This window comes from Dreissena polymorpha, chromosome 4, assembly GCF_020536995.1.
Source record: "Dreissena polymorpha isolate Duluth1 chromosome 4, UMN_Dpol_1.0, whole genome shotgun sequence".
Taxonomy (NCBI): domain Eukaryota; kingdom Metazoa; phylum Mollusca; class Bivalvia; order Myida; family Dreissenidae; genus Dreissena; species Dreissena polymorpha.
In genome coordinates this window covers 73,196,542-73,220,915 of record NC_068358.1, presented here as the reverse complement: position 1 = coordinate 73,220,915, position 24,374 = coordinate 73,196,542, and the positions used below count along the sequence as shown (strand labels likewise).

General features: G+C 36.7%; 1 protein-coding gene across 1 annotated transcript in view; it reads left to right on the top strand.

Moving 5' to 3' along the window:
• The first annotated feature begins 1,596 nt into the window (after positions 1–1,596).
• The window catches only part of LOC127877604 (F-box only protein 22-like), a 42,648-nt gene continuing 19,870 nt past the window's right edge, over positions 1,597–24,374 (top strand). Inside the window, exons 1-2 of the mRNA XM_052423636.1 lie at positions 1,597–1,764; positions 19,670–19,784. Of these exons, the coding sequence (XP_052279596.1) occupies positions 1,637–1,764; positions 19,670–19,784 (243 nt within the window). The 5' untranslated portion in view covers positions 1,597–1,636. The remainder of the gene's footprint in view (positions 1,765–19,669; positions 19,785–24,374) is intronic.

The window sequence follows — 24,374 nt, the reverse complement described above, 5'->3', positions numbered from 1 at the left end:
GTATATGAAGGAGATTTTTCTGGGCAGAATACACTTAATTTCAATCGAATAACGAGTATAGTTAGTAACTTCGTGGCACTACTTAATGGGAACTTGTATGGTAGTCTTTTCTATTAATTAATGTTTCGTCTGTTTAAACAAGTAAATACGATCGTTTAAACAAGTAAATAAGATCGCTTAGACTCGATTTAAAGCGAATATATACCATTCAATGTCATTATTTTACTCTCGCAATCTAAAACGACGTGTATACATGCATGACCGATGTATTTTGAAAAAGCTTAATTTACAATCTTAACATGGGACCATAAATCAAATATTGTTAACTTGGGAAAATCAATGAGTAAATTAAAGCCAATACTTAAACCTTTACTTGTATTAGTTGTAGAATAAAAACTGTGCCTATGTGTAGGGGTCCTACCTTATATGACTTATATTTCCAAATATGACTAAAAATACCAAATTTGAACAGAAAAAGGCTTTTCTGATACGTTTTCAGTGTGTTTTATACAAATGAAAATACCATGATTATATAAATACTGTTAAGATTGATAGAAAAATCATTTTTTTTATTAAATTATCATTGAAAAAAATCCAAACTCATATCCGCGAATATGAGGCGCATACCAAAACTCCGCTTTAGGCTTCTCATGCCATGACTGTTTGAATACTCTCTTTTAAGAAATGTATAAACGGATTTATTTCACAAATAGTGATTTTAACTTTGCTTTCTTATAAAAAATGCAGAAAAAAATGCGAGAGTTTTTCCTTTATTCGTTTATATTTGTTAATTTTGTTCATTTCCGCAAATATGAGTCACGCAAGTATTTACATCTTATACAGTATTATATATTATATTTCAAGTATGAACGATTTGCACACATGCATGGAGATTCTGCAATAGAGCACATGTTTTGTGTATATTAAGGAGTTATGTGCTGTACAGCAGAAAATTATAAGCAATAGAATCAAACTTTTGTTTCGTTTATTTTTTATTCTGCTTATGCCGAACTTCTCTAAGATAAGATAAGATAAGATTTATTTTGAGTCGGCAAGAGTGAATAAAAACAATGAACATAAGCTTATGCAGCTTGTACAACCGACTATAAAACATTTAGAATAAGGATTACAATTGTACAACAGCTGAAAGACTGAAATCAATTTTGTAAATTAAAAGACAAATATACATAAAATATAAAGCATGATATTAAACATCAGATATGGATATTTTAAAAAGGTTTAGATTAATCTACTTAAAAGTCAGATAATTATTTACTAAAAAGAATAAACTATCCACTAGATATGTTGTAAAATAGGTAGTAGGTTTAAGCCATTGTTTCAAGTATAAAGCATTTATAATACGGCTTTGTTACTTGTCATATAGCATTTAGTTAGCATATATCCGTAAAAACATGAAAATAATAGGTGTTGTTCATCAACGTTTTATCTGTTTCGAAAAAAGTAATACGATTGTACACACTCGCTTTAAAAGTGTAAAAACAGCAACCCTACATTTGATTTAAAATTGTTGTAACTAAGTTCGAGAGCCAGAGTGTCGTTGGAAAACAATATTTGTATGTGTCACTTCTTGTAGTAGTGTGTAACCCTTGACATGGCTTGTGTAATGTGACCTAAAATGGCGACCAAAACAAAACAGGGAGATTTCCGTGAAATCGACGTTTCTCAGACTTTGACATCGGTTTATCCGGTTGTGGAGCTGGTTCTTAGCTTCCTTCCTTACATTGATTTGTACAAGTCAGCAAGGTAGAGTTGTCATTTCAAATGTTCGGAAATAATTATAATATCTTGCAATATTTTACTGCATAAAAAGGAAAACTAGTTATATAAACGTTCTCCCACAGCATTTGATAATTGTTGCTATTGGCATTGCGGCTCTGGGAGTACATATGCACCCCTTCATTAACACAATTGCAGGTTTGTGCACAGATTTCATGCGCATCACTTAACAGTCATTGTTACCAACAAATTTAGTCCATATGCTATGTTCTCATACATTTGTGCCCCTTAAGTTAACTATGTATCTCGGGCATGAGCATACAATGACAAGTATTTTTAGCATTGTATAATTTTTATATCCTCAATAAAATACTATTTCAGTATTAAACCATCTGAAAATCGTTTTTGCTTACATATTTACTTTTTTTTCAACTCGTGAAGGTGAAGGCCAATGATCTGCATTATCCAGAAGATTATTCTCATTGGATTCGTGCTCCTCACTTGACCGCGTTCTAAATGGGGCTCCCAGTGGGGAAGTTATTTTTTACTTAACGGATTGCAATGTCCTTTAAATTCTAAGACACAATTGAATGTGTATTTAATGATGGAAGCGATTTATTTTCAAATATAAAATTCCAAATAAGAGCAGGGATGTACATTTTTTTAACCATGGTTACTTTCAACAAAACAATGCAAACGTGTTAATTGAAATATAATTGTCTCGCGCGTCTTGCATATTGAGTTACAATACTCTGTCGGGTACCTCTCAGTGCTCTGAATTAAATAGAGCGTGGCAATCCTTAGAAATGCTTCTGCCACTTGCACAAAATTTCTAAACTTTTTTGTTTTAAGTGCTGGCGATTTATGATGCAATAATACTCTGCAATGGTATTTTTTACCACAATTTAAGCAATATCTATGTCTGTGTGGAACATTTCTTGTTTAAAACTCATTTTCTCGGCAAAATAGTCAGCAGTTGTAAACGCTCGATCTACTTGAATGAATAGAATCCTGACACGCGAAGTATTTGGCGAAAGCGAAAATGATGTATTAAATTGAGCACGAATCCAATGAGAAGACACGAAAGTATGAGAACGAGGCATATAAACGGACTCCCAGAGCCTTTGATAATTTTTGCTATGGCGGCTCTCAAAGTCCATCTGCACCCCTTCATAAACATGGGTGCAGTTCAGCGCAGCGAATCCGTGCGCTTCAATAAACAAACGTGGTTCCAGACAAATTGAGGAAAATAATGAATAAACTTCATTAACATGTTAAATTAACCTGAATGGCAACCTACAGATATTATCCTTTGCATGCACCCTATTAAAACACAACGATGTTTCAACACACTTTTCTCGCTGACATGTGTATGCTTAAATTTGAAACAGTGCAATCTGTATCGAATACCACATCGCTATCGACTTTATAGGCTGGAGCATATCACCTGACGTGCAAAATATTGGTGTACTGCGACCTAACCAATATTGGGTCAATTTTCCAATATGGCGGATACAGCGTACAAAACAAAACCTAAGTCAATAAAATCAATTATTTCTTGCTTTAATGGTACCATTTAGATAAGTTTGTGGTTTAGATAGTTAAACTTTTATAAGTTCTTGCAGTTTCAGTGTTCCTTAACCCTTGCATTGTTGATAACATTTTGCACCCATGGACAAGAGAGAGCGCATTGCAACTCGAAGCAGCCCATTGGGCTATAAAGCTTCAGGGCTCGAATTTAACTTTTTTTTCTCCTTGCAAAACATTGCGAGCAGCTTTAATACCAACTCGCAAAATCAAAAACTTTATCGCAAATTTTGCTGGAAACATAATTTAATTTCGTTTTTTTTATTCAACAGTTATTGTGAGTTAACTTTGCTTTATCTTTCGTATTGTTAAATCCATCTGTGGGCAAAAAGAAACTAGTTATTTTTCGCTTCGACGCCATGTCTGTTCAAGTTCAATGAACAGTACGTGTGAATTAGTCGACTGTTTAACGTTTCTTTGTACCAATACGATCCTCGTATCTGTACTATAAGTATACTAGTCTATATTCAAGCTGCGCGCTTCCGCATATGGGTATGAGGACGTTCTATGACCTATGGTTTAGCGTTCAGGAAGTCGAACGCATTTAGCAATATAACTTTTTTTCACTATGTCTTTACTCGCAAACAATTACTAGTGGCTTAAAACTTAACTCGCAATCGGTATTTTTCACTCGCATTTTGCGAGTGTGCGAGTGTTAATTTCGAGCCCTGAAGCTTAGAGTTGAAATATTGCAACTACCAACAAATTCCAGGACAGCAATTAATAAAGCTGAATGGGTCAAATTCCCAACTGGTACTACTTCCCTGTACCCCGGGTACTTTGAAGTGTACTTCACTGTACACCAATTTCAAACGATACTTTTGGGTACCCTGGTATACATACAAGTACCCCATCTTCCTTATAAAAAACATTTGTACCCAAAATTTTAGAACCAATTTTTTTTTGTACCTAAATTATTTTTCATTCCCAAAGTTTTTTGCATGCCCAAATTTGTGTTCGTACCCACATTTTATTTTGGCATAATTTGTTCGTACCAAAAATTTTCGTACCCACATTATTAGCTCACCTACGCACAACGTGCTCATAGTGAGCTTTTGTGATCGCCTTTTGTCTGTCGTCCATGGTGCAGCGTCAACATTTTACCTTGTGAACACTCTAGAGGCCACATTTATTGTCCGATCTTCATGAAACTTGGTCAGAACATTTGTCCCATTGATACCTCGACTGAGTTCGAAACTGGGTCATGCTGGGTCAAAAACTAGGTCACTAGGTCAAAAAAATAAAATCTTTGTGAACACTGTAGAAGTCACATTTGATGCCCAATCTTCATGTAACCTTGTCAAAATGTTTGTCTAAATGACATGTTGGTTGAGTTCAAAAATGGTTCCGGTCCGTTGAAAAACATGGCCACCAGGGGGCGTGGCAGTATTCCTTATATGGCTATAGAAAAACCTTGTGAACACTCTAGAAGTCACAATTTTTGCCCAATCATCATGAAACTTGGTCAAAACATTGGTTTCATTGATATCTCTGACGATTTCGAAAATGGTCCAGATCAATGAAAAAACATGGCCGCCAGGGGGCGGGGCAGTTTTTATCTATATTTCCTTATATGGCTATAGTAAAACCTTGTTAACACTCTAGAGGCCACATTTATTTTCCGATCTTCATGAAACTTGCTCAGAAGATTTGTCCCAATGATATCGTGGATGAGTTAAAAAATGGTAACCTCTGCTTGAAAATCATGGCTGCCAAGAGGCGGGGCATTTTTCCGTAAATGGCTATTATATGGCTATACATTGTAGTTAAATCTTGTTAACACTCTAGAGGCCACATTTATTGTCCAATCTTCATGAAATTTGGTCAGAAGATTCATCCAAATAATATCTCGTACGAGTTCGAAAATGATGTCGGTTGGTTGAAAAACATGGCCGCCAGGGGGCGGGGCATGTTTCCTTATATGGCTATAGTAAAACTTGTTAACACTCTAGAGGCCACATTTATTTTCTGATCTTCATGAAATTCAGTCAGAAGATTTGTCTTATTGATATCTTGGATGAGTACGAAAATGGTCATCATGGCTGCCAAGGGGTGGGGCATTTTTCCTTAAATGGCTATATATGGCTATAGTAAAATCTTGTTAACACTCTAGAGGCCACATTTATAGTCTGATTTTCATGAAACTCGGTCAGAAGATTCATCCCAATAATATCTTGGAAGTCAGTTTAAAAAATGATGCCAGTTGGTTGACAAACATGGCCACCACAGGGGCGGGGCATTTTTCCTTATATGTCTATAAAAAAAACTTTTAACACTTAAGAGGTCACATTTATTTTCCGATCATCAGGAAACTTGGTCAGAAGATTTGACCCAATGATATCTTGGATGAGTTCGAAAATGGTTTTGGTTGCATTAAAAACATGGCCACCAGGGGGCGGGGCATTTTTCCTTATATGGCTATATACATGTATGGCTATAGTAAAACCTTGTTAACACTCTAGAGGCCACTTTTATTGTCCACTCTCATGAAATTTGGTCAGAAGATTGGTCTGAATAATATCTTGGATGAGTTTGAAAATAATTATGTTTGCTTGAAAAACATGGCTTCCAAGGGGCGGAGCATTTTTCCTTATATGGCTATAGTAAAACCTTGTTAACACTCTAGAGGCCACATTTATTGTCCAATCTTCATGAAATTTGGTGAGAAGATTTGTCTTATTGTTATCTTGGATGAGTTCGAAAATAGTTATGTTTGCTTGAAAAACTTGGCTGCTAAGGGGCGGGGCATTTTTCTTTATATGGCTATATATGGCTTTAGTAAAATCTTGTTAACACTCTAGTGGCCACATTTATAGTCCGATTTTCATCAAACTCGGTCAGAAGATTCATCCCAATAATATCTTGAAGGAGTTCAAAAATGATGCGGGTTGGTTGAAAAACATGGCCACCACGGGGGCGGTGCATTTTTCCTTAAATGGCTATAGTAAAACCTTGTTAACACTAGAGGTCACATTTATTTTCCGATCATCATGAAACTTGGTCAGAAGATTTGTCCCAATGATATCTTGGATTAGTTTGAAAATGGTTTTGGTTGCTTTAAAAACATGGCCACCAGGGGGCAGGGCATTTTTCCTAAAATGGCTATATATGGCTATAGTAAAACCTCGTTAACACTCTAGAGGCCACATTTATTGTCCAATCTTCATGAAATTTGGTCAGAAGATTGGTCTCAATGATATCTTGAATGAGTTTGAAAATACTTATGTTTGCTTGAAAAACATGGCTTCCAAGGGGCGGGGTATTTTTTCATACATTGCTATAATAAAATCTTGTCAACACTCTAAGAGGCCACATTTACTGTCCGATCTTCATGAAACTTGGTTGGAAAATTCATCCTGATAATATCTTGGACAAGTTCAAAAATGATGCCGGTTGATTGAAAAACATTGCTGCCAGGGGGCGGGGCATTTTTTCTTATATGGCTTTAGTAAAACCTTGTTAACACTCTAGAGGCCACATTTATTTTCCGATCTTCATGAAACTTGGTCAGAAGATTTGACCAAATAATATCTTGTTATCTCAGGTGAGCGACTTTGGGCCTTTCAGGCCATCTTGTTTTCTTACCCACAATTTTTGTTCCCACTTTTTGAGCTCACCTGAGCACAACATGCTCATGGTGAGCATTTGTGATCGCCATTTGTTCGTCGTCCGTTGTCCGTTGTGCAACGTCAACATTTGCCTTGTTCACTCTCTAGAGGCCACATTTATTGTCCAATCGTCATGAAATTTGCTCAGAAGATTGGTTTCAATGATATCTTGGATGAGTTCAAAAATGGTGATGTTTGCTTGAAAAACATGGCTGTCAAGGGGCAAGGCATTTTTCTTTATATGGCTGTAGCAAAATCTTGTTAACACTCTAGAGGCCACATTTATTGTCCGATCCTCATAAAACTTGGTCAGAAGATTCATCCCAATAATATCTTGGACGAATTCGATAATGACGTCGGTTGTTGAAAATCATGGCTGCCAGGGGGCAAGGCATTTTTCCTTATATGGCTATAGTAAAACCTTGTTAACACTCAAGAGACCACATTTATTTTCCGATCTTCATGAAACTTGCTCAGAAGATTTGTCCCACTGATATATTGGATGAGTTCAGAAATGGTTACCTTTGCTTGAAAAACATGGCTGCCAAGGGGCGGGGCATTTTTCCTTATATGGCTATATATGACTATAGTAAAATCTTGTTAACACTCTAGAGGCCACATTTATTGTCCAATCTTCATGAAACTTGGTCAGAAGACTCATCCCAATAATATCTTGGATGAGCTGGAAAATGATGCCGGTTAGTTGAAAAACATGGCCACCAGGGGCGGGGAATTTTTCCTTATATGGCTATAGTAAAACCTTGTTAACACTCTAGAGGCCACATTTATTTCCAATCTTGATGAAATTTGGTAAGAAGATTTGTCTTAATGATATCTTGGATGATTTCGAAAATAGTTACGTTCGCTTGAAAAACATAGCCGCCAAGGGGCGGGGCATTTTTCGTTCTATGGCTATATACAGGCTTTAGTAAAATCTTGTTAACACTCTAGAGGCCACATTTATAGTCCGATCTTCATGAAACTCGGTCAGAATATTCATTCCAATAATATCTTGAAAGATTTCAAAAATGATGCCAGTTGGTTGAAAAACATGGCCACCACAGGGGCAGGGCTATTTTCCTTATATGGCTATAGTAAAACCTTGATAACACTCTAGAGGTCACATTTATTTTCCGATCATCATGAAACTTGGTCAGAAGATTTGTCCCAATGATATCTTGGATGAGTTCGAAAATGGTTTTGGTTGCTTTGAAAACGTGGCCACCAGGGGTGGGGCATTTGTCCTTATATGGCTATAATTGCTATAGTCAAGGGTTTTTCTGCCTATTTTGGGAAAAGGAGTCTGAGCAAATTGGGAATTTTTTATCGACAAAATTGGTCATTTTGGGAATTTTTGCTTCGATGAAACGGCTCATATGGGAAAAAATTGGGAATTTATCATGCTCAAATAATTCAGTGGTTTAACAAATAAATTTGTTTTAATTTGTTATTTTGTCTTCTTTATATAAAAAAGATGCAATATTGGGCATGTTCAACGTTTATTCAAGTACTGCATTTTTTTTTTAGTTACAGTTAAACTCTGAGATAAGAACTGTACAGTCAAAACCTTATAGCAGATATTTTTTACCAAAACAAACACTGGTTAGTCACACAAGTTAGAAGACACTTCAATCTTAAAAAAAGAATTTTTTTTTATTTTTTTTTGGAAATTGGGATTTTTTTTATAATTTCGGTTTGGGATCGGGTCCGTTTGCTTTGGGAGTGCCTCCGTTTTCTGGAGGCGCTGACAGTGCTGAAAAACCCTTGATAGTAAAACCTTGTTAACACTCTAGAGGCCACATTTTTTGTCCAATCTTCATGAAATTTGGTCTGAACATTGGTGTCAATGATATCTTGGATGAGTTTAAAAATAATTATGTTTGCTTGAAATAAATGGCTTCCAAGGGGCGGGGCATATTTCCTTATATGGCTATAGTAAAATCTTGTTAACACTCTAGAGGCCACATTTACTGTCCGATCTTCATGAAACTTGGTCAGAAGATTCATCCCGATAATATCTTGGATGAGTTTAAAACTGATGCGGGTTGGTTTTAAAACATGGCTGCCAGGGGGCGGGGCATTTTTCCTTATATGGCTTTAGTAAAACCTTGTTAACACACTAGAGGCCACATTTATTTTCCCATCTTCGTGAAACTTGGTCAGAAAATTTTTCCCAATAATATCTTGTCATCTCAGGTGAGCGACTTTGGGCCTTTCAGGCCCTCTTGTTTTTTGTAGCCATATGTGAAAAATGTGGGTATGAAAATTTTGGGAACAAAAACAAAATGTGGATACGAAAATTTTCGGTACGAAAAATAATTGGGTACGAACATTTTTGGTATGACAAATAATTATGCCAAAAAAATTAATTGGGTAGAGCAAAGTCGCAAAAACGACTTACAAGCGCAAAAAATATACATGTTTCAAATGAGCCACGGTGGTTGCTTTTTCACCAATTGTCACATGCAAACTTTGCATATGAATGGATATTGCTCGATCTGCTTGGTTTGGATTTCACACAGGATGGCATCTCCACTGAAGAACCTCTTAGGATCACCGACAAGACGTTCCCAATCATCTACTTTTGTTTTAAGGTAGGTGGTTAAGTTTTGAAACCAATTGGCAATCATCACTCGGTTCACAATAGCTCGTTGTTGACAAGAAGTAGACGCTGTTCGCTTGGAAATATCAGGGTGGCGCTTCATGAACCCGCTGTACCAATCTTTTCCGGGCAGATTGTTCTTAAAAGGGTTTGATCGACCGTCGGACTTTCTTGATTTCTAGGCAAAGTTCATATCGTTTAAGTGGGTAACCGATTTTCACACAGTGCTTGCAGTAATCAACCAACACTTGCTTTTCTGCGTTTGTGAGTACAGTTGTGCGACCAGGTGTTGCACTTAAAGATGTTCTCCCAGACAGTTGTCGAGAAGTGTGGTGAGTGGAATCCCAAAAGTTTATGCAGCTTTTTTCTTAGACATTCCATTTTCGACCATTTTTATTGCTGTGTTTAATTTTGAAGGAAAATATTGCCTGTACTAAGGTTTTGACGCAATTTGACGTGACATCGTGCCTAAAAGAAATAAATACAATTTCATTAATTAATCACCTTCACAATCTTTAAATAGCTCTTTTTAACCAGGTTTTCCGAAGGAAAAATTAACCAGGTTTTCCGAAGGAAAAAACTGGTTATTAGATTGGCGAATGCGGGCGGGCTGGCGGGCTGGCTGGCTGGCTGGCTGGCGGGCTGGCTGGCGGGCTGGCGGAATAAGCTTGTCCGGGCCATAACTATGTCGTTCATTGTCAGATTTTAAAATCATTTGGCACATTTGTTCACCATCATTGGACGGTGTGTCGCGCGAAATAATTACGTCGATATCTCCAAGGTCAAGGTCACACTTTGAGTTCAAAGGTCAAAAATGGCCATAAATGAGCTTGTCCGAGCCATAACTATGTCGTTCATCGTCAGATTTTAAAATCATTTGGCACATTTGTTCACCATCATTGGACGGTGTGTCGCGCGAAATAATTACGTCGATATCTCCAAGGTCAAGGTCACACTTTGAGTTCAAAGGTCAAAAATGGCCATAAATGAGCTTGTCCTGGCCATAACTATGTCATTCATTGTGAGATTTTAAAATCATTTGGCACATTTGTTCACCATCATGGGACGGTGTGTCCCACGAAAGAATCACGTCAATATCTCCAATGTCAAGGTCGCCACGACTAAAAATAGATTTAAAAAAAAAAAAAAAACTTACAAAGGGGGTTAATTTTTTTTGGTCATTTCAAAAGTTCAGTTTGAGTTTTCTCCCTTTATCAGATTTTTTTTTCACAATGAAAACCTGGTTTTGTGACAATTTTGTCCCTTGTTTTTATATAATCTGCTTGAGAAAAATATAGAGAGAGCTACATATAATATTCAATAAGCTGCATCAACAACAATTAAAAAAGTAATTCTATTTAACGAATCTATCTTGCCATCTGCGCAGGGAATGCTTGAAAACATTTGGAGTGTCGGAATTACCCACCACCGTATAAAATCGAAGGATAATTTCGACACCCTACAAATCATAGTTTAAAAACGCTTGGCGCTTTTCAAACACAAATACATTGTGAAGTGAAACTAATTTTTCAAATAGAAACAAATAGAACTTGCACAAATACCAGAAAAACAGCGAAATACTGAAGAGACGTAATTGACAATTATGTAACCTTCCTTAGCGAAGCCCATAACGCTATAAAAATTTGCTAAGTAATACAATGTACGTATTTTAAATGACTCACCTACATGCAAACAGCGAGACACTTGATAGAGAGATGTTATCTGGTGACGTTACAACACCAACTACAAAAACGGGATCCAAGCAACCCCCGCGTTATATTGGACACAGCGTTATAAGGACCGCACTATATTGGAGTTACATTGTACCTCACATCTAACAACGAAATCATATGGGATGATGATGATTTAAGACAAGTCTAATAAATATTGTGAAAAGTGTTGAAATTAGACGACTGTCGGAATTACACGACATTGCGCTACAAACAAAAATTTGGGTAGGAAAAAAAATTTGGGTAGGAAAAAAAATGGGAACGAAAAAAAATGGGAACAAAAAAAATTTGGAACTGTTTTTTTTAATTAGGAAAGATTGGGTACCTGTAAGTATACAGGGGTACTGAAAAGTATCATTTGAAAATCTGTGTACGGTGAAGTATACTTCAAAGTACCCGGGGTATGGGGAAGTAGTTCCCGTGGGGAACTTTACCCATCCAGACTTAATAAACTTAAAAAACACATTAAATGGCATCCTACTGACGTTATCCTTTGCATTCAACCTAAAAAACAAGACTTTCAACACACTATACATTTTCTTTTTGAAATCTGGAACAGTGTTAATATTCGACATCTGTTTGACAGAAAATATCAAGATGGGAAAAAGATTGGTGAACTGCGACCTAGTTGCAATATTTCAACTCAGCTTTACAACCAAAAGAGTTGCTGAGAATTGCAATGCGTCTACTGTCCAAAGGTGCATAATTTCAACACCACTGCAAAGGCTAAGGAACACTGATAATGCTAAAACTTATCAGCGCTTACCTGTCTAAAGCACAAACTCATGCAAATGGTACAATTATAGCAAGAAATAATTGCTTTTTATTTACAGAGGAGGTATGCTCTTACTTTCAGTTATTTTAGTTTTGATTCTGAGAAAAGTTTTTTGAAATTTTAGAGTGTGATGGGTTTTCTTGTTCTGAGATTGGGTCAAAGATGAGGTTTTCAATGTATTGCCCATAATATGCCTGGTGCTGCTCTTTTTGGATTTAGCTTTTTTAAATTTCATTAGGTTATTTCTTTTACAGTTAAATTATTTAGATTTAAGATGCTTATTAAATTTTGCATTTATATGTGTTCTTTTTTGTTTGAGTTCTTCAGATACCCAAGGATTTTTTTTTATCCCCACGCTTTTTGAAAAGCGTTGAATATTGTGGTTATTTCTGCTGTCTGTCTGTCCATCCGTCTGTCTCTCCGTCCTGGCCACTTTCTCCTCTTACACTATTAGCACTAGAACCTTGAAACTTACACACATGGTAGCTATGAGCGTATGAGCGACCCTGCACTATTTGGAATTTTGATCTGACCTCTGGGTCAAAAGTTATGGGGGTTGAGGTGGGGCCGGGTCAGAGATTTTTACGCATTTTTTTAGGTTTATTAACTATAATTTCTTCATTTCTACACCGATTGTCTTCAATGATACTGAGCCTCTCTTATGACAATACGGTCAATCTCAGCTATGCATGGCCCCATTACCAACCCTGGGGAGCCCCACCCACATAGGCCATGCTCACCTAATATTGCCTTTTACTATAATTTCTTCATTTCTAGACCGATTCACTTCAAATTGATACTGAACCTCTCTTATGACAATATGATTAATCTCAATTATGCATTGCCCCATTACCAACCCTGGGGCGCCCCGCCCACATAGGCCACACCCACCCACAATTGCCTTTTACTATAATTTCTTCATTTCTACACCCATTTACTTCAAGTTGATACTGAACCTCTTTTATGACAATACGGTCAATCTCAACTATGTATGGCCCCATTACCAATACTGGGGTGCCCGGCCCACATAGGCCACGCCCGCCCAAAATTGCCTTTTACTCTAATTTCTTCATTTCTACATCCATTTACACTTCAACACCGTTATTTCTAAGTCGTCAGGACCGTTAAAAAAACTTCGGATTAACGATAATTTGAAATAAACATTTTACAGAAGACTTCTTTGATTCTGTAAAAATAGAACGTTGTGGAAGTCGCATGGTTCAGTTACACGCTTACTTAAAAGCGTAAACTAGTCATATAGCAATAGATTTCCACTTGTAACAAACGGAGGAATAAAAAGTCTTCTTTTTCTTGTTTTTATTTTTGTCTAATTACAGAACATATAAAATATAACGAATAGCACAAATTATCAGACATACAAACACATGAATACATTTTCGGAAATTAATTAACTTTTTTTAACTTATACGCGTTGTCTCTCTGAACACCAGCTTTCGCACAGACGACAAAGGTGTAATTATCGGCTTTTGACACGCCACGACAAGGTGTGAAAATACGCTCAGTATTTTGCAGTTTTGACTTCGGATTAAAGATTGATAATAAGGTGCGAATTATAGTGTTGGGACCGACTGAATCACGTCGAAATAACGATTTCTTCAGTTTAATGAAGTTCGGATTAACAATGATATTTTACTTTTAACAAAGAAGAACCAAAATCGGGACCCGAATAATACTTCGAAATAACGGTGACTTCGGATTATCGGTGTTCGAAATAACGGTGTTGAAGTGTACTTCAAATTGATACTGAACCTCTCTTATGACAATATGGTCAATCTCAACTATGTATGGCCCCATTACCAACCCTGGGCGCCCCGCCCACATAGGCCACGCCCACCCAAAATTGCCTTTTACTATAATTTCTTCATTTCTACACCCATTCACTTGTAATTGATACTGAACTTCTCTTATGACAATACGGCCAATCTCAACTATGCATTGCCCCATAACCAACCCTGGGGCGCCCCTGGGTAAAAAATGCGGCGTGGGAATACGTGTCGGCCTCTGACGATTTCTAGTTTAAGTTTAGTTTGAATGTTTGTTTTTTTCTGTTTAACTTATGTAACGTTCGGCTTTTTCATTGGCTAAATAAAATATCAATCAAGGTCTGTTGATTAGTCTTTTGTCTTAAAAGTAATCCATTTAATTTTTAGTTGTTCACTTGCGTACAACTAATATTAGTTGTATGCGTTGCAAGTTGGTCTGCTCTTAACTATGCTAAGAACAATAACCACCGCATCTGCATGTTTATACTTCACCACTGGTACACTGCAGACAGTGAGTGTGTGTATATAATCAATACTGTTTAACAGCTTGTGCGACGACATTGGCCTGTTTGTCATTTAAATCTGTACATATTGGCTGCTTTAGGGAAAACGGGGCTTAATTCATGTAAAATAAGTGGTGTCCCAGATTAGCCTGTGAACACTGATTAGCCTATGCAATGGGCACAAGCTAATCTAGGACTACACTTTCTGAATTATTGTGTTTTTCGTTTAAAGTGAGTCTCTGGTACTGGGATGGCAATTAATGCATAATGCATTAAACCCTGTTTTCCTAAAATGAAGCTTACATTATCTTTTCTTTTTATGATTAAAAAAAAGATAAAAGTGATAATAACTTCAAAATAATCGCGCTGACAAGGCAATAAACAAAATCACTTTTAAATCAAATAAACAACCAATGAGTTGTACAAATTAACTTGTGGCATTTTTTAGTAAACATCTTAATGGGACCTTATCACAGTTTGTCATTAAATGCTGAATATTGATAAATGTAAACATTGGATCTTTAAAGCTCCATTAAAAAAACAACAAGAATACAATTGAAGAAACAAAAAAGTTACCATCAACTGGGCTCGAACCACTGACCCCTGGAATAAAAGTATATCATTTAGACCACTTGGCCATCCTTGCTCATACAATGAGGGATGTATTTTATACTTTATATAAGCAATCCTCGTAGTATGAAAAAATATAACGACAACAACAGAACTCTCCAAATTATTAAATCATTTAATTTTGTCAATCTACCAAAATGTGAAAAGGTACCTTTAATGTCGTCAGACTTGCAAAATAAATAAGCTCAATACACTGTCAGATCTAACATCATGAATAACTTACAGGTTTAGTGGTTGCCTGATAGCCTGGGGCCAGTAGATTTAAGCCCAGGAAACTCAATTTCAAAAGTTGGTTACAGTTGGTCTAAAAAGCAGGGCAACTAGCTTTTTCAAAGCTACAACAAAGTGAACAACTCAATCCAATTAAACAAAGAATACAAATACAAATTGGCAACTATGGATCAATTAGGCCTAGGAAATGATTCTATTCCGGCTCACAACAAGACAAGATGCATTAAAAGTCTGTCATGTCAGCAAAATTGCTGCCCAATAATTTAAAGAAAATTAATAAAGTATTAGATACACATAACACAACATGCACATGATTCTAGACTTGTTATTCTTTAGCAAGGCAACCAAAATTTCTTAAGATGGTTGCCAGTGCAGCAACCGATTGCGAAAAAAAAGAGACATGTTGTTGTTATTTTTTCTATAACATAAGTATGATGATAAACAGTGCACACACATCTCGACCTGTGCTTTAAGACACACTCATTATAAATTTGAATGGGTTGTATTGATTTCAACCTTGGGATATAAAAAACTATAACATAATTTTGGAAACTGAGTTGCGTCTGAGATTATGCAATCCCTTACGAAAATTTAGGCCCTGTGGCTACTAGTAAGCCGCAATATTGCAGCTATTAGTTGCCACTACTAGTTGCTGCTATATAGCTGCAAGGTGGTTTTTCGTATGCAAATGAGCTCTCTGGCTACTAGTTGCGGCTAGGTAGCCGCTACTAGTTCTGGCTATGTTGCCGCTACTAGTTCTGGCTACGTTGCGGCTACAAGTTGCCGCTGTATAGCCGCTACTAGTTGCGGCTTTGTTGCTGCTACTAGTTGCGGCTATGTTGCCGCTACAAGTTGCGGCTACCTTGCCGCTACTAGTTCTGGGATGGCTCCAAAAGACTTATGAAATAAATGGTCTGCTGTTCCAGACTGTAATGATTGCAATCTTTAACAGCCATGAACACATATGAAACTACAATACCATATTATAAATTGCAAACCAATGCATTTTCTACTAAAAAACTAGTCTATAGTGTTATTTGAATTAAAATGTTATTAGATTTCGTTTTGACTTGTTTTTTAGCTCGACTTTTAAATATGAAATATATATAGTGGAGCTATCCTACTCACCCCAGCGTCGGCGTAAGCGTTCCCGTTAGCGTTCCCGTTAGCTTTAGCGTGCAATGTTAAAGTTTGCGTACTACCCCATTTCCTATGTCCCTTGACATATTGCTTTAATATTTTGCATACTTCTTAACAAACATGACCCCAACCTATAAACAAGAGCAGACAACTGTATCAAGCATTTTGTAAAAATTATGGCCCTTTTTTCACTTAGAATATGCATATTAATGATAAATCTATGTTAAAGTTTGCGTACCACCTCAAATATTTTCAATGTCCCTTGACATATTGCTTTCATATTTTGCAAACTTCTTTACCAATGTGACCCAAATCTATAAACAAGAGCAGACAACTGTATCAAGCATTTTGTAAGAAATTTGTTTTATGGCCTTTTTTCACTTAGAATATGCATATTATTGATAAATCTATGTTAAAGTTTTCGTACCACCTCAAATATTGTCAATGTCCCTTGACATATTGCTTTCATATTTTGCAAACTTCTTTGCCAACATGACCCCAATCTATAAACAAGAGCAGACAACTGTATCAAGCAATTTGTAACAATTATGGCCCTTTTTGTCTTAGTAACTGAATATTTTGTTAAATTTTGTGTTTAAATCCACTTGACTTCTAAAGTATCAAAGCTATTGCTTTCAAACTTCAAATATTTTCTTACTATCATGAGGGTACTGTACCTGCCAAGTTAAATTTGACCTTGACCTTTGAATGACCTTGACTCTCAAGGTCAAGAGTAAATTTTATTTAAATTGCCATAACTTCTTTATTTATGATAAGATTTTATTAATACTTTGACAAAACAACTGACTTTCCTGAATACCACAACGAATTCCACCCAAATAATACCCCACCCCCCAACCCAGAATTCCTGCCCCCCCTCCCCCCTCCCCCCAATGTTTTATATATTTTTTCCTTTTTTTATTTTTGAAAGATCATCTAATAAATGACCACACCTCACATTATACCCCCCTCTCAATCCCCCCCCCCCGTACCCCCACCCATTTTTTTTTCCTATTTTTATTTTTGAAAGATCGTTTAATAAATGACCGCACCCCACATTAAACCCCTCCCCACCCAACCCAAAAAAATTATTTTTTTCTTTGAAACATGGTTAAAAAAACAACAAATATTTATTGACTTTATTTTTGAAGGACAGTCCAAACTTCCCACCTAAGCTATTGCTATCGAACTTGAAATAAAATCTTATTACTTTGTTTTAATTTTATGTCTTTACAAATGTTCAATAGATTGCGGAAAACATACCTGAACTATTACCTTGACCTGAATAATTTGAATAATTACCCCATGATGGCTTATGTTATACTGTCAAGCACTGGAATAGTCGAGGGAGCTGTCCTCTGACAGCTCTTGTTTATTAACTTTACGATAACAAAACTGTCTGAAAGTTTTTTCATGATTTAGGACTTAAATGTTCGGAAAAAATTTAACCATTTAAGACACCTGTCCTGCGGAAAGTGGGGCCAATCTAAAACACTTCAACATTATTTATTTTTTTATCAGAAACTCTCTTAGAAAGAATATATACGGATTGCTTTTGTCTTTAATGTTGACTTGACAAATGGCCAGCCCAACAGCTAGAATTAAAACATCATGAAAACCTTTTGAAATAATCCAGAGATAAAAATAATCTTGCTCTGGTACATGGTATTTTACTGCTTTTGTTTAAAAACAACAACAATTGAAATGTAAAATAAATTATGTTATAATAAATAAGTATAGATACAAACCTTCTACACATGAATGAAAAAATGATTTTTATTCAAAACCTTTGTTTTTAGCCAAATCAAATGTCAACGAAAAATGTCAGAGTTAAAACTTGAAACGGATGTCCTTTTTTGGGTATGAAAAATAAAATTTAATATTTTAATAATGCAGGTTTTTATTTCCAAAACCATGATTTTTCATTATTATACACCAATTGAAACTGTATTAATCACCACAACTTACATGTACAATGACTTTAACTCTTCCCCAGTAACTTCTTTTTGTTTGTCAGATTCTTCAGCCATTTTGATTTTTTGTCTGATCACATTATCAGTGATGTCATGACGTCATACAAAATATGATGTCATTCTACAATTGTGGCTACCTTCTGTAACACCAGTGCCATTCTATTGACGAAGACAATTTTCTGGCCACCTTCTGGCTACTAAGAGCCAATTAGTGACTACTATAAGCCTTTTGTGTTTTCAAGATTAATATGAAAATATTGGTTGTGGCTACCATCTGGCTCAAAATTGCACTTTTTTGATACAAGAATATTTTCTGACCATCTTGCTACTATGAGCCGCTAGCGGCTACTATGAGCAGTTGGCGGCCACTAATAGCCACAAGATTGCCACAAGGTAGCCTCTAGCGGCTACTATTGGCTACTTTCTGGCTAGTAATTGTGGCTTCAAAAAAATGAAAGCGGCTTTGTAGCCACAACATTGCCGCTACATAGCGGCAACCTTTTCGTTTCTGTAAGGGATACCAAACAACTTCAATGCATTCAGCGCTTTGATTATTTAAGGGCGTGATTTTGTTGATGTCTATAAATTCGCCAACACTCAATACTATATATTTTGCACAATCAAATAATATAATCTCTGACTTAGTATTCTTTTGAGTGAGATTATTTATTTTAATTTTTTTTAATTTCTTAAAATTATGAAAATAATCATTTGGAGCCCAACATTTAATATAGCTAAGCTTGATTGGTCATTTTCAGATCAGGTACTGCTTAAGAGTTTCCTAGGTATACTCTTAAGTATAATACCATGATGTACCCCCAGTAGGTAAAATATACTAAAACTTACATGGAAATACAATGACTAAATTGGTCATTGTTTTCATATTTATTCAAATGAATGATGTTCATATTTATATCAATATTCTATAAAAATCCTCTAAATTATTGAATCTCAAACTAAAAAATGTACTTCCGTCATAAAAAGTTTCTTAAAATGTTGGCTTATAAACGTCAGTGGGCTAGGAAATTTTCATTAATAGTGGATACAGTGCACTTCCCATATTTTCAATTTGTTACACAACCTTAACCTACGGGAAAAGACATGGAAAAAGTATATTACCAGATTTAAAAGCGCACATGGTGACTGTGTGAGCTTCTGAAAAAATTCGCCTCACCACAATGCAGCAATTTTGTGACTTGAAAACAAATACAATTGTTAAAAATGATTTCCACTGGATTAATTTCCTAAAAACAATTTCATAATAGTAACAGTCATCAACAATGTGAATTTATGACAAATTGATTAATTTGAATAATTTGAATAAAATTGTTTGTTTGCAAATTATGTCGTATAATATTTTCTATTTAAGGGTCTGCCAACTATGGAGAAAAATAGTGAACACCATCAAACTCAAACGGAATTCACTTGGGTTTTCTTGTTCTACAAGAGAAGACAGTGTCTGGAACACTATGAGATTCCTTCGGGTATGTTAAATTCCAGGATTTGTATATCTTCACTTGCCTTTGAAAACTGAAAAAGTGAATTTTGTGTGTTAATATATTATCTGAAGAGCAGCTTTGTGAATCATAAAGCAAAAATAGTGCAGATGATATACAATGTGAAAGCATAGTTTTAGTTGGTTAAAAATCCTGGACAATCACTTTTGAAAAATCTATCTGAATAAACTGTTTATAATACATAATTGTTTTGGTTATATTACACTCATTCTGATTCCCATAGGGTCCCATTATAAGACTGACAACTTTAAACGCATTTTTCTTGCCTTTCCGACATATAAAATTTTCCAAACCTGGTTTAATTCTAAAGATGGATCTGTCCTCTTCTAATTATTGCAATAAAAACCATACTTTCTTTTAACTTCTAAGAAAGTTCATCGCTGTAAAATGGATCCACCATAGAAATCAGTTTTTTGGAAGCCTTATTTTGACAAAATACCCATAAATAGACCCCCCCAAAGTTCAGCTTCCAATCAAAGGCATCAAAGTACTCCAGACACATACATTATATTTATTATTAGAAATAACAACAACAGACATGTCTCACTTTGTTAAATTTGCTTTTATCAAAGAAGAAAAGGAACTCTTTAGAATTAGGCAATACTTTCAATTATTAAGTTTAATGTAAGCTTAAACATCATTCAAGAAGCATCAATACAATGTTTGAGTCGCCTGACTATGGTCAGGGGTCATAAAGGTGTTACTTGCGTCAGCATCCGCGGAGTCACACTTTTTGAAAAATGCTCATATGATAACTTCTGTGTCTCTTCAGATATTGCTTTCATATTTGGTATGCATGTGTATCTGGACAACAGCTTTCCATGCGCATAAAATGTTTGACCCCTGTGACCTTGACCTTGAACTTTAGGTCAGGGTTCAGGTTTCAAAATCTGTGACCGTGTTTCAAAAAAGGCTAATAACTTCTGTGTCCCTTCAGATATTGCTTTCATATTTGGTATGCATGTGTATCTGGACAACAGCTTTTCATGCGCATACAATTTTTTACCCCTGTGACCTTGACCTTGAACTTGAGGTCAGCGTTCAGTTTTCAAAATATGCGATTGCGATTAAAAAAAAGGCTCATAACTATTGTGCCCCTTCAAATATTGATTTTATATTTGGTATGCTCCTTCTCGAAAAAGTGCACTAAATGCGCATTTAGAGCGCATTAAATGCACATTTAATGTGCATTAAAATGGGCATTAAATGTGCATGTTATTGGCAAGTATTTTTGCTATAATGTGCATTTTATTTTGTTAAAAAAAACACTTTTTACTAGTTTGTTTATACATATAAGTGTATTTTACATCAGGTCCATACATCAGGTAGTCCCCCTTTTGCTCCCTTTTTTGGCAGGCGATGATGCACATTCTGTCCAATGGATCTTCCGAACATATAAATTTCACCTGGAGGTTTAACCTTCAAATATGAAATATAAAAGTTCTTATTAAATATGGGGGAAAGAAATCTGTTCATTAATGACAAGAAATAGGTATAAATATATTTTAAGATGACAACCATAAAATACAGCCATAATAATTCAAATGGTGTTTTTTCCTTAAAATTGCATTACATTTTCTTATCCATTTACATTTCCCAGTGACAATACACAAATGTGATAATGATCATAATTAATTAAATTAAAAAGAGATGCAGAAATGAAAATACAAACCTGTTACAGCTGTTCTTCAGTATTAAAAAAAACGGCAGTTGTTGAACTATGAGACCATATCACTTTAACCACCCACTTTGTATCTTCTTTGCAACAAACTTATCGTTGAGTTACACATTGTTTACAAAAAAAAACTTCCTTGTGCTCCAAATAACTTGCTGTGCTCCAACCAATCAAAAGTGGTTTGTTTTAAAATAGATGGTGCCAGAACCAATAAAAAGTCTATAAACACCCCTTTGTTTGGGCTAGATGGAGCACACACATCATCGTGTTTCCGGCCGCCATTATTGTAAATAAAGAATATATTAAAGCTTCTGAAATTAACCGCCAAAGTTACAGGAAAACAGAGAGGCCCTGCAAGTACAGAGAAATCCAAATCCACTACACTACCGCTATTGATTCCCTGCCCGTCCATGACTAATTTTTTTTTCTTTTTCGTAAATTCTTTAATAGCACTATTTCGGACGTCATTTGGTTTTCGGAAACTTTTTTCTTGGTTTTTATATTACAGTATACAGCAACTACCAAATGACTTAACATAGCATTATTATTGATTTATATAAACTTTTTGGGTTATTTACCGGTGCGGTGCGTGTTATTTATGTTATACTGTCAGGTTATTAACGGCAATTAGATTAAATTTATATATATTTATATATATTGGTTGATTGTCCCAGGATTGCGTTTGTAGTGATTATTCTTTCATTATACCTTGTCGATTTCTTTTTCTCATTCAATTCCTACAATGTCCTCTCACAACAAAACATCCAAGGGGCAGAGCAAGAACCTGGCCCCTTTACTAGGGGAGGCACTTTCAGGGTTAGATTCCCATCATCTTACTCACAACATCATGCCCTTTAAGTGCCTCCTCCAGTCAGTTGGAAGCGTAGGCCCCATTATGTCTTTTTTCACTATATTTCAACTGGCCTCGTGTTTGGCTAAGGAGCTCCCTGGACTCGTTGAGCGGACTGTGCCTCTTGCGTCCGGTTGCATTTTACTGCAACTCAAGTCCGCTCAGGCGCTTGCCACCCTACTCTCTAGGGGGACTTTCCACCTTGGCAGCGTCGCAGTCCGGGCCTTATCACCTTCAAACATGAGGTCAGTTTCAGGTTTCATAGCAGGGATCCCGGAAAGTCAGGAACTCATGGAACTTCAAGGAAATCTTATATTTAGCCCTGTGATTCCCCTTTCCGAACTCTCTATAACTAACTTGGAAAGGGTTAACCCCTATCGCCCTGCGCCCCCTGGCTTTCCGAGACTGGTCAAAATAACTTTCCTTACATCTATCCCAGTCCCTAATAAAATACTTGTGAAGGGCACGAATATTGCCCTTGACATTCGTCCCTGCCCGGTCCAACCTGCCCGGTGTTTTAACTGCCAGGGTTTTGGACACATAGCCAGCAGGGGTAAATGCTCCAGCATCACTACCTGTTGCTGCTGCGCCGGAACTACTTGCCAGAGAAGGTGCACCAACAAAACACGTTGGTGCGCCAACTGTGGCGGCCCGCACTCTGCTTCCTACCAGGGGTGCCCCTCCTATAAGAAGGCTGTCTCCTTAGCCACCTTCGCTCATTTTTATGGGGTCACCTGGTCCGAGGCGGAGAGCAGGCTATTTATGCCTGACACTGCGAGCCACAGCGTGGGCGCCCGTAACACAATCAACACAACCGGTTCCAAGTCATCAACCAAACATGCCTCTGCCGGTATTATCACGCCCCAAACCGAGAGGTCATGTCCTTTAGTTGAGAAGCTAGTGGGTAAGAGTACCCCCCCTCAACCTTTAAATAGGAAATCCCCCCCTAAGGTTACTATTGTGGAACCGGTAACCAAACACACATCAGATTTATGCACCGGCCCCCCTGTATCGCCTATCCAGGGGGATCCACCCACTCAGAGACGCCCTCCTGTTGCTACCAGGGGGTCCTCCCCGTCCACCACGTTGACCGACGGTGCTAGCGACACCACCTGTAGTGGTCCTACACTGTCGGACGACTCTATGTTTGATATCACGGGGAGAGACTCTCTGGTGTCAGTGCACTCCAGTATATTGGAGAACCTTTCTATCTCTGGTATCTGTGAAATAGAGGAGGAACCCCGAGTTAGTGTCCCCCCTAACCGTCCCAGAATGGTCGACTCCCAGACATCCCCAATGAGCTCCCCTTCCGACAACACCAGCAGACGCAACTCGTTTGCTGGGGACTCATTTATTCAAATCAAGGGTCCGCCAGCAACAGGTCCCACCTATAGGAAAATATATCTCAGCGAGCTGGCGGATCTGGTTGCTGAGATAATAAAGGACCAGAAAAGGCCCACTGGGAGTCGAGTTATATCTTACATTTATAATAAAATTGATTCTCGATTCAAAAATTGCAGAGAATCAATAACAAAGGTTATCCCCCCTGATAAAATTTTAACTTATAAAATCCATTCTGGAACTGGGGATCCTCCAATAGTAGTAGCAGATCCAGGATGCCCCCCCCCCGGCCAGCGGTACCCGCCCTGCAAATAAGAAACACGTTCGGCTTGCCAGGACCCCCGCGAAACTCAAAGGGGCCAGTGCAGGCCACAAACTAGGAGTTAAATCTCCTCACCACTCAATTAATCAGATTAAACGCAAGTTAATTTGGCACCACTATGGACAGTAACCTGCAAATAATATCATTCAATGTTGGTGGTCTTTCCGCCAACAAATTTACTGAATTAAAATATTTTATTGACTGCAACCCTAATACCCATATTATATGTTTACAGGAAACTAAATTTTCAAATATTTCTGTAAAGCAAATACCAGGGTATAACTGCGAATTTAAGAATTATGTTACTTCAAACCAAAATATTGCTGGTGGTCTTGCCATATATGTTAAAAATACAATTAATTATGAACA